Source organism: Oncorhynchus gorbuscha, linkage group LG19, assembly GCF_021184085.1.
Source record: "Oncorhynchus gorbuscha isolate QuinsamMale2020 ecotype Even-year linkage group LG19, OgorEven_v1.0, whole genome shotgun sequence".
In the NCBI taxonomy this organism is placed as follows: Eukaryota; Metazoa; Chordata; class Actinopteri; order Salmoniformes; family Salmonidae; genus Oncorhynchus; species Oncorhynchus gorbuscha.
In genome coordinates this window covers 3780819-3794068 of record NC_060191.1, presented here as the reverse complement: position 1 = coordinate 3794068, position 13250 = coordinate 3780819, and the positions used below count along the sequence as shown (strand labels likewise).

Below are 13250 nucleotides of genomic sequence, written 5' to 3'. Positions count from 1 at the left end.
CATGCACAAAAACCCATATGCATACACACTCCCACACACATGCACAAAAACCCATATGCATACACACTCCCACACACATGCACAAAAACCCATATGCATACACACTCCCACACACATGCACAAAAACCCATATGCATACACACTCCCACACACATGCACAAAAACCCATATGCATACACACTCCCACACACATGCACAAAAACCCATATGCATACACACTCCCACACACATGCACAAAAACCCATATGCATACACACTCCCACACACATGCACAAAAACCCATATGCATACACACTCCCACACACATGCACAAAAACCCATATGCATACACACTCCCACACACATGCACAAAAACCCATATGCATACACACTCCCACACACATGCACAAAAACCCATATGCATACACACTCCCACACACATGCACAAAAACCCATATGCATACACACTCCCACACACATGCACAAAAACCCATATGCATACACACTCCCACACACATGCACAAAAACCCATATGCATACACACTCCCACACACATGCACAAAAACCCATATGCATACACACTCCCACACACATGCATGAACAAGATAACAACACAGCTGCTTCACAAAAAGCTGCTTCATGCAAATCTCTCACCAAAACAACCCCATGCACAGACACACACACATGCAGCGAGCACATGTCTGAGTGTTTAAGCATGAATCTATTTACAGTATATCTGACACTCATTATATTGCCAGCCTGGTTTTATCAAGGCTCCTCCTACCCCCCAGGCCACAAACACATATGCCGCCCGCCCCTCACATCCCTCACCAGTCCCAGGAGACAGTTTGGTCTTATTAGCAGAATCCATTTATATCCCAACAGTGTGTGTCATTGTTATTGGACTGAGACAGTGGCTGTGTTACACTAATACTGACATTAATATCACAATCAATAGTGTAGACAACAACCTGTAGTTAATATCACAATCACTAGTGTAGACAACAACCTGTAGTTAATATCACAATCACTAGTGTAGAGACAACCTGTAGTTAGTATCACAATCACTAGTGTAGATAACAACCTGTAGTTAATATCACAATCACTAGTGTAGACAACAACCTGTAGTTAATATCACAATCACTAGTGTAGACAACAACCTGTAGTTAATATCACAATCACTAGTGTAGATAACAACCTGTAGTTAATATCACAATCACTAGTGTAGATAACAACCTGTAGTTAATATCACAATCACTAGTGTAGATAACAACCTGTAGTTAATATCACAACCACTAGTGTAGAGACAACCTGTAGTTAATATCACAATCACTAGTGTAGACAACAACCTGTAGTTAATATCACAATCACTAGTGTAGAGACAACCTGTAGTTAATATCACAATCACTAGTGTAGACAACAACCTGTAGTTAATATCACAATCACTAGTGTAGAGACAACCTGTAGTTAATATCACAATCACTAGTGTAGATAACAACCTGTAGTTAATATCACAATCACTAGTGTAGATAACAACCTGTAGTTAATATCACAACCACTAGTGTAGAGACAACCTGTAGTTAATATCACAATCACTAGTGTAGATAACAACCTGTAGTTAATATCACAATCACTAGTGTAGAGACAACCTGTAGTTAATATCACAATCACTAGTGTAGATGCAACCTGTAGTTAATATCACACTCTCTAGTGTAGACAACAACCTGTAGTTAATATCACAATCACTAGTGTAGAGACAACCTGTAGTTAATATCACAATCACTAGTGTAGAGACAACCTGTAGTTAATATCACAATCACTAGTGTAGATAACAACCTGTAGTTAATATCACAATCACTAGTGTAGAGACAACCTGTAGTTAATATCACAATCACTAGTGTAGATAACAACCTGTAGTTAATATCACAATCACTAGTGTAGATATAACCTGTAGTTAATATCACAATCACTAGTGTAGAGACAACCTGTAGTTAATATCACAATCACTAGTGTAGACAACAACCTGTAGTTAATATCACAATCACTAGTGTAGATAACAACCTGTAGTTAATATCACAATCACTAGTGTAGATAACAACCTGTAGTTAATATCACAATCACTAGTGTAGAGACAACCTGTAGTAAATATCACAATCACTAGTGTAGAGACAACCTGTAGTTAATATCACAATCACTAGTGTAGATGCAACCTGTAGTTAATATCACAATCACTAGTGTAGAGACAACCTGTAGTTAATATCACAACCACTAGTGTAGATAACAACCTGTAGTTAATATCACAATCACTAGTGTAGACAACAACCTGTAGTTAATATCACAATCACTAGTGTAGATAACAACCTGTAGTTAATATCACAATCACTAGTGTAGAGACAACCTGTAGTTAATATCATAATCACTAGTGTAGAGACAACCTGTAGTTAATATCACAATCACTAGTGTAGACAACAACCTGTAGTTAATATCACAACCACTAGTGTAGATAACAACCTGTAGTTAATATCACAATCACTAGTGTAGACAACAACCTGTAGTTAATATCACAATCACTAGTGTAGATGCAACCTGTAGTTAATATCACACTCTCTAGTGTAGACAACAACCTGTAGTTAATATCACAATCACTAGTGTAGAGACAACCTGTAGTTAATATCACAATCACTAGTGTAGAGACAACCTGTAGTTAATATCACAATCACTAGTGTAGATAACAACCTGTAGTTAATATCACAATCACTAGTGTAGATATAACCTGTAGTTAATATCACAATCACTAGTGTAGACAACAACCTGTAGTTAATATCACAATCACTAGTGTAGATAACAACCTGTAGTTAATATCACAATCACTAGTGTAGAGACAACCTGTAGTTAATATCACAATCACTAGTGTAGATAACAACCTGTAGTTAATATCACAATCACTAGTGTAGATGCAACCTGTAGTTAATATCACAATCACTAGTGTAGATGCAACCTGTAGTTAATATCACAATCACTAGTGTAGACAACAACCTGTAGTTAATATCACAATCACTAGTGTAGACAACAACCTGTAGTTAATATCACAATCACTAGTGTAGACAACAACCTGTAGTTAATATCACAATCACTAGTGTAGATAACAACCTGTAGTTAATATCACAATCACTAGTGTAGAGACAACCTGTAGTTAATATCACAATCACTAGTGTAGAGACAACCTGTAGTTAATATCACAATCACTAGTGTAGACAACAACCTGTAGTTAATATCACAACCACTAGTGTAGATAACAACCTGTAGTTAATATCACAATCACTAGTGTAGACAACAACCTGTAGTTAATATCACAATCACTAGTGTAGATGCAACCTGTAGTTAATATCACACTCTCTAGTGTAGACAACAACCTGTAGTTAATATCACAATCACTAGTGTAGAGACAACCTGTAGTTAATATCACAATCACTAGTGTAGAGACAACCTGTAGTTAATATCACAATCACTAGTGTAGAGACAACCTGTAGTTAATATCACAATCACTAGTGTAGATAACAACCTGTAGTTAATATCACAATCACTAGTGTAGATAACAACCTGTAGTTAATATCACAATCACTAGTGTAGATATAACCTGTAGTTCATATCACAATCACTAGTGTAGATAACAACCTGTAGTTAATATCACAATCACTAGTGTAGATAACAACCTGTAGTTAATATCACAATCAATAGTGTAGATAACAACCTGTAGTTAATATCACAATCACTAGTGTAGATAACAACCTGTAGTTAATATCACAATCACTAGTGTAGACAACAACCTGTAGTTAATATCACAATCACTAGTGTAGACAACAACCTGTAGTTAATATCACAATCACTAGTGTAGAGACAACCTGTAGTTAATATCACAATCACTAGTGTAGAGACAACCTGTAGTTAATATCACAATCACTAGTGTAGATAACAACCTGTAGTTAATATCACAATCACTAGTGTAGACAACAACCTGTAGTTAATATCACAATCACTAGTGTAGATAACAACCTGTAGTTAATATCACAATCACTAGTGTAGATAACAACCTGTAGTTAATATCACACTCTCTAGTGTAGAGACAACCTGTAGTTAATATCACAATCACTAGTGTAGACAACAACCTGTAGTTAATATCACAATCACTAGTGTAGACAACAACCTGTAGTTAATATCACAATCACTAGTGTAGATAACAACCTGTAGTTAATATCACAATCACTAGTGTAGACAACTCTATCTGTAGTCAGCAGGTTGTTGTGTTGTACAGTACTGGAGGTCTCTATCTGTAGTCAGCAGGTTGTTGTGTTGTACAGTACTGGAGGTCTCTATCTGTAGTCAGCAGGTTGTTGTGTTGTACAGTACTGGAGGTCTCTATCTGTAGTCAGCAGGTTGTTGTGTTGTATACTACTGGAGGTCCCTATCTGTAGTCAGCAGGTTGTTGTACAGTACTGGAGGTCTCTATCTGTAGTCAGCAGGTTGTTGTGTTGTACAGTACTGGAGGTCTCTATCTGTAGTCAGCAGGTTGTTGTACAGTACTGGAGGTCTCTATCTGTAGTCAGCAGGTTGTTGTGTTGTATACTACTGGAGGTCTCTATCTGTAGTCAGCAGGTTGTTGTGTTGTACAGTACTGGAGGTCTCTATCTGTAGTCAGCAGGTTGTTGTGTTGTACAGTACTGGAGGTCTCTATCTGTAGTCAGCAGGTTGTTGTGTTGTATACTACTGGAGGTCCCTATCTGTAGTCAGCAGGTTGTTGTGTTGTACAGTACTGGAGGTCTCTATCTGTAGTCAGCAGGTTGTTGTACACTACTGGAGGTCCCTATCTGTAGTCAGCAGATTGTTGTGTTGTATACTACTGGAGGTCCCTATCTGTAGTCAGCAGGTTGTTGTGTTGTACAGTACTGGAGGTCCCTATCTGTAGTCAGCAGGTTGTTGTGTTGTATACTACTGGAGGTCTCTATCTGTAGTCAGCAGGTTGTTGTGTTGTATACTAATGGAGGTCTCTATCTGTAGTCAGCAGGTTGTTGTGTTGTACAGTACTGGAGGTCTCTATCTGTAGTCAGCAGGTTGTTGTGTTGTACAGTACTGGAGGTCTGGTTTCTGTGTGACAGCACTGAACTGGGAGGCTACTGTATGACTGTTCCCATTGTGTGCTGGGAAGTTTGCACGGGACTGATCCATTACAGTTTAACAGAATGTGTGTATGTTCTCTTTACTGTACACATACAGAGCATTCAGAAAGTATTCAGACCCCTTCCCTTTTGCCACATTTGTTTTACATTACAGCCTTATTCTAAAATGGATTACATATATTTTTTCCCTCATCAATCTACATACAATACCCCATAATGACAAAGTGAAAACAGGTTTTTAGAAAGTTGTGCAAATGTATTAAAAATAAAAAACTGAAATACTTTATTTACATAAGTATTCCGACCATTTGCTATGAGATTCGAAATTGAGCTCTGGTTCATCCTTTTTCCATTGATCATCCTTGATGTTTCTACAACTTGATTAGAGTCCACATTTGGTCAAATGTATTGATTGGGTATCATTTGGAAAGGCACACACCTGTCTATATAAGGTCCCACAGTTGACAGTGCATGTCAGAGGAAAAACCAAGCCATGCGGTTGAAGGAATTGTCCATAGAGCTCCGAGGCAGGATTGTGTCGAGGCACAGATCTGGGAAGGGTATAAAAAAATGTCTGCGGCATTGAAGGTCCTCAAGAACACAGTGGCCTCCATCATTCTTAAATGAACTAAGTTTGGAATCAGCAAGAATCTTCCAAGAGCTGGCCGTCCGGCCAAACTGAGAAATCAGGGGAGAAGGGCCTTGGTCAGGGAGGTGGCCAAGAACCCGATGGTCACTCTATGGGAGAACCTTCCAGAAAGGGAGATGCCTAGTCAGTTGTACAACTGAATGCATTCAACTGACATGTCTTCCGCATTTAACCCAACCCCTCTGAATCAGAGAGATGCGGGGGGCTGCCATAATTGACAACCCGGGGAACCATCTCTGCAGCACTCCACCAATCAGGCCTTTATGGTAGAGTGGCCAGACGGAAGCCACTCCTCAGTAAAAGGCAGATGACAGCCCTGCTTGGGAAAAATGATCTGTTCTGATGAAACCAAGATTGAACTATTTGGCCTGAATGACAAGTGTCACGTCTGGAGGAAACCTGGCACCATCCCTCCGGTGAAGCATGGTGGTGGCAGCATCATGCTGTGGGGATATTTATCAGCAGCAGGGACTTTGAAATGAGGGAAAGATGAACGGAGCAAAGTACAGAGAGATCCTTGATGAAAACCTGCTCAGGACCTCAGCCTGGGGTGAAGGGTCATCTTCCGATAGGACAATGACTCTGAGTACACAGCCTAGACAACGCAGGAGTGGCTTCGGGACAAGTCTCTGAATGTCCTTGTATGGGGTGCGTACTGGCGGCAGAGAAGTCAGGCGTAGGAGAGCAAAAACTGATTTACAACGGCGCAGTTTAATAAACAAAACCACCGGAAGCAGAACAATAAATCAATGGGTACAAAACCCTGTACACACCAGCATAACGTGCACAAGCACCACAATAAACAATTCCGGACAAGAACATGGGGGGAACAGAGGGTTACATACATAACATGTAATGATGGAATTGAAACCAGGTGTGTGGGAAGACAAGACAAAACAAATGGAAAATGAAAGGTGGATCGGCGATGGCTAGAAGACCGGTGACGCCGAACGCCGCCCGAACAAGGAGAGGGACCGACTTCGGCAGAAGTCGTGACAGTCCTTGAGTGGCCCAGCCAGAGCCTGGACTTGAACCCGATCGAACATCTCTGGAGTAACGTGAAAAGAGCTTGTCAGCGAAGCTCCCCATCCAACCTGACAGAGTTTTAGAGGATCTGCAGAGAAGAATGGGAGAAACTCCCCAAATACAGGTGTGCCAAGCTTATAGGGTCATTCCCAAGAAGACTTGAGGCCATAATCGCTGCTAAAGGTGCTTCAACAAAGTACTGAGTAAAGGATCTGAATACTTATTTAAATATGATATTTAAGTTTTGTATTTTTAATACATTTGCAAAAATATCTAAAAAGCTGTTTTTGCTTTATCATTATGGGGTATTGTGTGTAGATTGATGAGGGGGAAAACATTTAATCAATTTTAGAATAAGGCGGTAGTGTAACAAAATGTGGAAAAGGTCAAGGGGTCTGAATACTTTCAAAATGCATTGTAGTATAAAGTCTGTGTGTGTGTTGTCCAATGATTGTGTGTGTTCTCTTGCAGTTGGAGATTCACCTTTTACCTTCTTGCTTTCATTGCTGGCCTGGCTGCCCTCATTGACGTGAGTACTGCTGTTTCACCTTTGACCTTTAAAACTCTTGCCTGTCTCCAAGCTAATCTCCCTGCACCCTCATTGGTCACTCATGTCATCTGACCTCTGTCATAACTCATCGTTTCAACTTTAGATCCTAGTTAAACCATTGATGGGAGAAACAGAGCCTGTTCACTGACAGCATTAATGTGTTACAGGATACTAAGATAGAATTGTCAACAACAGGGCTGGTTATATCAGGGACAATGGAGTATCCAAAACAAATGTTATACAATTTGATGTTTTTCTAACATGATTAATAAAGAAGTTACGAATGACACTGGAAGAGAATTATAAAGACAAATTAATATATAATATATTTTTTTAAAGAGGGTGTGAAAATGATTTATCACTTCTTCTGTTTCAATGCTGTATTTCTCTGTGACTGAAGTTAGAAGTGTCTGATTTATGTATGACTCTCTCCCTCTCTCAGAAACCCTGGCTGTATGACTTTAAGGAGATGTGGCAGGGCTTCCCTATTCTGGTATGTCCCTCTGGTTATTGATGAGTGGTAACTAATACATTGTAACATAGGAAAGTCATTGGAAGGCATATATCATAATCAATCATATCATGTTATGTCCAGTGTTTGACTGTGTTCAGAAAGCATATTATGGAAGTATCTATCAATGTATGTTGATATTATCTTGTTCTTTCTCTCCTCTCTCTCTCTCCCCTATAATCTCCCCATCCCGTCTCTCTCCCTATCCCTCCATCTCTCATCAATTTCCCCCCATACCTCCATCTCTCATCAATTTCCCTCCATCCCTCATCAATTTCCCTCCATCTCTCATCAATTTCCCTCCATCCCTCATCAATTTCCCTCCATCCCTCATCAATTTCCCTCCATCCTTCATCAATTTCCCTCCATCCCTCATCAATTTCCCTCCATCCTTCATCAATTTCCCTCCATCCTTCATCAATTTCCCTCCATCCCTCATCAATTTCCCTCCATCTCCTTCATCAATTTCCCTCCATCTCTCATCAATTTCCCTCCATCTCTCCATCTCTCATCAATTTCCCTCCATCTCATCAATTTCCCTCCATCAATCCATCCATCATCTGTTCCTCTCCATCCCTCAATCTCTCATCTCTCCCCCAGACTCTCCTGCCGTCTCAGTATTGGTACTATATGATAGAGCTGGGTTTCTACGTCTCTCTAATCTTCAGTGTGGCATCAGACGTCAAACGGAAAGTAAGTGTGCACCGTGCCTGCGCTATGAAGCACACTATGCTTGTAACAATCAAGAATACAGTATACAAATCAACCACTAAAAATGGTGGTACAGAATCCCTTTACTTACAGTCCTATTCACTTTAAGAGTCAATCAATACAGAACGCAGATCACCTGAAGATTCTTCCATACATGGGGGAGTGCAGTTGACAAGATCAGGGATAGTGGTTAACCAAGGCTGCACACTCTGTTAGCTACAAGTGATTCATTGAAAACAGTAAGCAAGTCTTTCCGATCCCTCTCCTGCTGTCGCCATGGTGTTGCCCCTGTACTGACGACCAGGGGTTACTGTCATGGCACTGATGTAAGTGTCAGTGTGTATAGAGACAGGGGCCAGGGGGCAACTGCAGGAGGTGGACATTGGACTGATATGACGTGTTTGTGTGTGTGGAGCCGGAGGTTAAAGGGGAGTTTGTCAGTGGACTCTACTCCACTAGGGTCAGGTCAGTACAGACCGTGTGTGTGTGTGTGTGTGTGTGTGTGTGTGTGTGTGTGTGTGTGTGTGTGTGTGTGTGTGTGTGTGTGTGTGTGTGTGTGTGTGTGTGTGTGTGTGTGTGTGTGTGTGTGTGTGTGTGTGTGTGTGTGTGTGTGTGGAGCCGGAGGTTAAAGGGGAGTTTGTCAGTGGACTCTACTCCACTAGAAAAAAAAGTCACCTGATGGCCCTCTGGCATGATTTACTATAGTGTGTGTGTTTGCGCGTGTGTGTGTGTGTGTGTGTGTGTGTGTGTGTGTGTGTGTGTGGAGCCGGAGGTTAAAGGGGAGTTTGTCAGTGGACTCTACTCCACTAGAAAAAAAAGTCACCTGATGGCCCTCTGGCATGATTTACTATAGTGTGTGTGTTTGCGCATGTGCAGATGTGTGTGTGTGTGTGTGTGTGTGTGTGTGTGTGTGTGTGTGTGTGTGTGTGTGTGTGTGTGTGTGTGTGTGTGTGTGTGTGTGTGTGTGTGTGTGTGTGTGTGTGTGTGTGTGTGTGTGTGTGTGTGTGTGTGTGTGTGTGTGTGTGTGTGGAGCCGGAGGTTAAAGGGGAGTTTGTCAGTGGACTCTACTCCACTAGAAAAAAAAGTCACCTGATGGCCCTCTGGCATGATTTACTATAGTGTGTGTGTTTGCGCGTGTGTGTGTGTGTGTGTGTGTGTGTGTGTGTGTGTGTGTGTGTGTGTGTGTGGTGTGTGTGTGTGAAGGATCAGAATGTTATCAAGGTAACAAAACACAAACTCTAACCTTCTCTCTCCCTCCCTGCATTTCTCTCTTTCCCTCCTTCTCTCCTTCCCTTCCTCTGTGTAGGACTTTAAGGAGCAGATGGTTCACCATATGGCCACCATCTTCCTCATCAGTTTCTCCTGGTGTGTCAACTACATCAGAGCGGGTACGCTCATCATGCTGCTGCACGACTCCTCTGACTATTTACTGGAGGTACAACCAATTACAGGAGAGCTGGGTCACCAACATAACATGACAATAATATCACTGCCATGATACGATAATAAACACAATAACACTATGGTGATTTAGTAGTTGCTGTTATCCAAAACAACTTACAGTTAGCACATGTAGTTTGTAGGTGGGGCCCACAGGGGAATCACCCACAAGGAAATCCCATTTTCTTTGATAAACCAGGAAGTGGACAAAGTACTACTGATATTGGAGAAGTGGAGATATGGAGAGATTTAGTACTGTCATCTGGTGGAAAAAATATGACATTACAATTATTTTCTATCAACAACAACCTTTCTCTCTCTCCCTCTCTCTCTGATAGTCCGCTAAGATATTCATCTATGCTGGATGGAGAAACACCAGTAACTACGTCTTCTTCCTCTTCGCTGCCGTCTTCATCTTCACTAGACTCTATATCTTCCCCTTCTAGTGAGATGACACCTGAACACTCCCACCACACACCAATGATCTGTCTCTCACAGCCATTCTGATTGTTTTACTTATGTAACCTTTAACTAGGCAAGTCAGTGAACAACACATTCTGATTAGCATCATACATGTCTGTTAATTGCCTGTTGGTTGTTACTGATGTTATTGCTCTTCTTGCCCCCCCCCCATCTTCTCTCTCAGCATCATTTATTCTACGTACATTTATCCGATGACTATGTACTCTCCGTTCTTTGGATACTACTTCCTGAATTTCCTTATGATGGTGCTGCAGTGTCTCCATATCTTCTGGGCCATCCTCATTCTGCGTATGGCCGTCCGCTTCCTGAGCAGCGATGTATGTACACAACACTGCACACACACCCTGACAACACTACACATACACACCCTGACAACACTACACATACACACCCTGACAACACTACACACACACACCCTGACAACACTACACATACACACCCTGACAACACTACACATACACACCCTGACAACACTACACACACACACCCTGACAACACTACACATACACACCCTGACAACACTACACACACACACCCTGACAACACTACACATACACACCCTGACAACACTACACATACACACCCTGACAACACTACACACACACACCCTGACAACACTACACACACACACCCTGACAACACTACACATACACACCCTGACAACACTACACATACACACCCTGACAACACTACACACACACACCCTGACAACACTACACATACACACCCTGACAACACTACACACACACACCCTGACAACACTACACATACACACCCTGACAACACTACACACACACACACCCTGACAACACTGCACACACACCCTGACAACACTACACACACACACACCCTGACAACACTACACACACACCCTGACAACACTATACACACACCCTGACAACACTACACACACACCCTGACAACACTACACACACACACACCCTGACAACACTACACACACACACACCCTGACAACACTACACACACACACACCCTGACAACACTACACACACACCCTGACAACACTACACACACACCCTGACAACACTGCACACACACACCCTGACAACACTACACACACACACACCCTGACAACACTGCACACACACCCTGACAACACTACACATACACACCCTGACAACACTACACACACACACCCTGACAACACTACACACACACACACCCTGACAACACTACACACACACACACCCTGACAACACTGCACACACACACACCCTGACAACACTACACACACACACCCTGACAACACTACACACACACACACACACACCCTGACAACACTACACACACACACCCTGACAACACTACACACACACACACCCTGACAACACTGCACACACACCCTGACAACACTACACACACACACCCTGACAACACTACACACACACACCCTGACAACACTACACACACACACCCTGACAACACTACACACACACACACCCTGACAACACTACACACACACACACCCTGACAACACTACACACACACACACCCTGACAACACTGCACACACACACACCCTGACAACACTGCACACACACACACCCTGACAACACTACACACACACACCCTGACAACACTACACACACACACACACACACCCTGACAACACTACACACACACACACCCTGACAACACTACACACACACACACCCTGACAACACTGCACACACACCCTGACAACACTACACATACACACCCTGACAACACTACACACACACACCCTGACAACACTACATACACACACCCTGACAACACTACACACACACACACCCTGACAACACTACACACACACACCCTGACAACACTACACACACACACACCCTGACAACACTGCACACACACACACCCTGACAACACTACACACACACACCCTGACAACACTACACACACACACACACCCTGACAACACTACACACACACACCCTGACAACACTACACACACACACACCCTGACAACACTGCACACACACCCTGACAACACTACACACACACACCCTGACAACACTACATACACACACCCTGACAACTATGCACACACACACGCTGACAACACTACACAGACACACACACACACACACACACACACACACACACACACACACACACACACACACACACACACACACACACCCTGACAACACTACACACACACACCCTGACAACACACTACACACACACACCCTGACAACACTACACACACACACACCCTGACAACACTGCACACACACACACCCTGACAACACTACACACACACACCCTGACAACACTACACACACACACCCTGACAACACTACACACACACACACACACACCCTGACAACACTACACACACACACCCTGACAACACTACACACACACACACCCTGACAACACTGCACACACACCCTGACAACACTACACACACACACCCTGACACACACACACACACACACACACACACACACACACACACACACACACACACACACACACACACACACACACACACCACACAACACACACACACACCCTCACACCCTGACAACACTACACATACACATCCTGACAACACTACACACACATCCTGACAACACTGAACACACATTCTGACAACACTACATACACAGCCATTACAGCACTGAACGCGCATCCTGCAGGAGAGAGATTGGGAGAGGAGGGGTGGGAGGGTGGAAGAGAGAGACTGGGAGAGGAGGGGTAGGAGGGT

At 42.7% G+C, this 13250-nt stretch overlaps 1 protein-coding gene across 1 annotated transcript in view; it reads left to right on the top strand.

Annotated features, from left to right (window-relative positions):
• Positions 1-13250, top strand: part of LOC124005905 (ceramide synthase 2-like) — a 35732-nt gene that overhangs the window by 21073 nt on the left and 1409 nt on the right. The window contains exons 5-10 of the mRNA XM_046315548.1: positions 7300-7357; positions 7821-7871; positions 8490-8582; positions 9907-10035; positions 10379-10485; positions 10687-10840. Of these exons, the coding sequence (XP_046171504.1) occupies positions 7300-7357; positions 7821-7871; positions 8490-8582; positions 9907-10035; positions 10379-10485; positions 10687-10840 (592 nt within the window). The remainder of the gene's footprint in view (positions 1-7299; positions 7358-7820; positions 7872-8489; positions 8583-9906; positions 10036-10378; positions 10486-10686; positions 10841-13250) is intronic.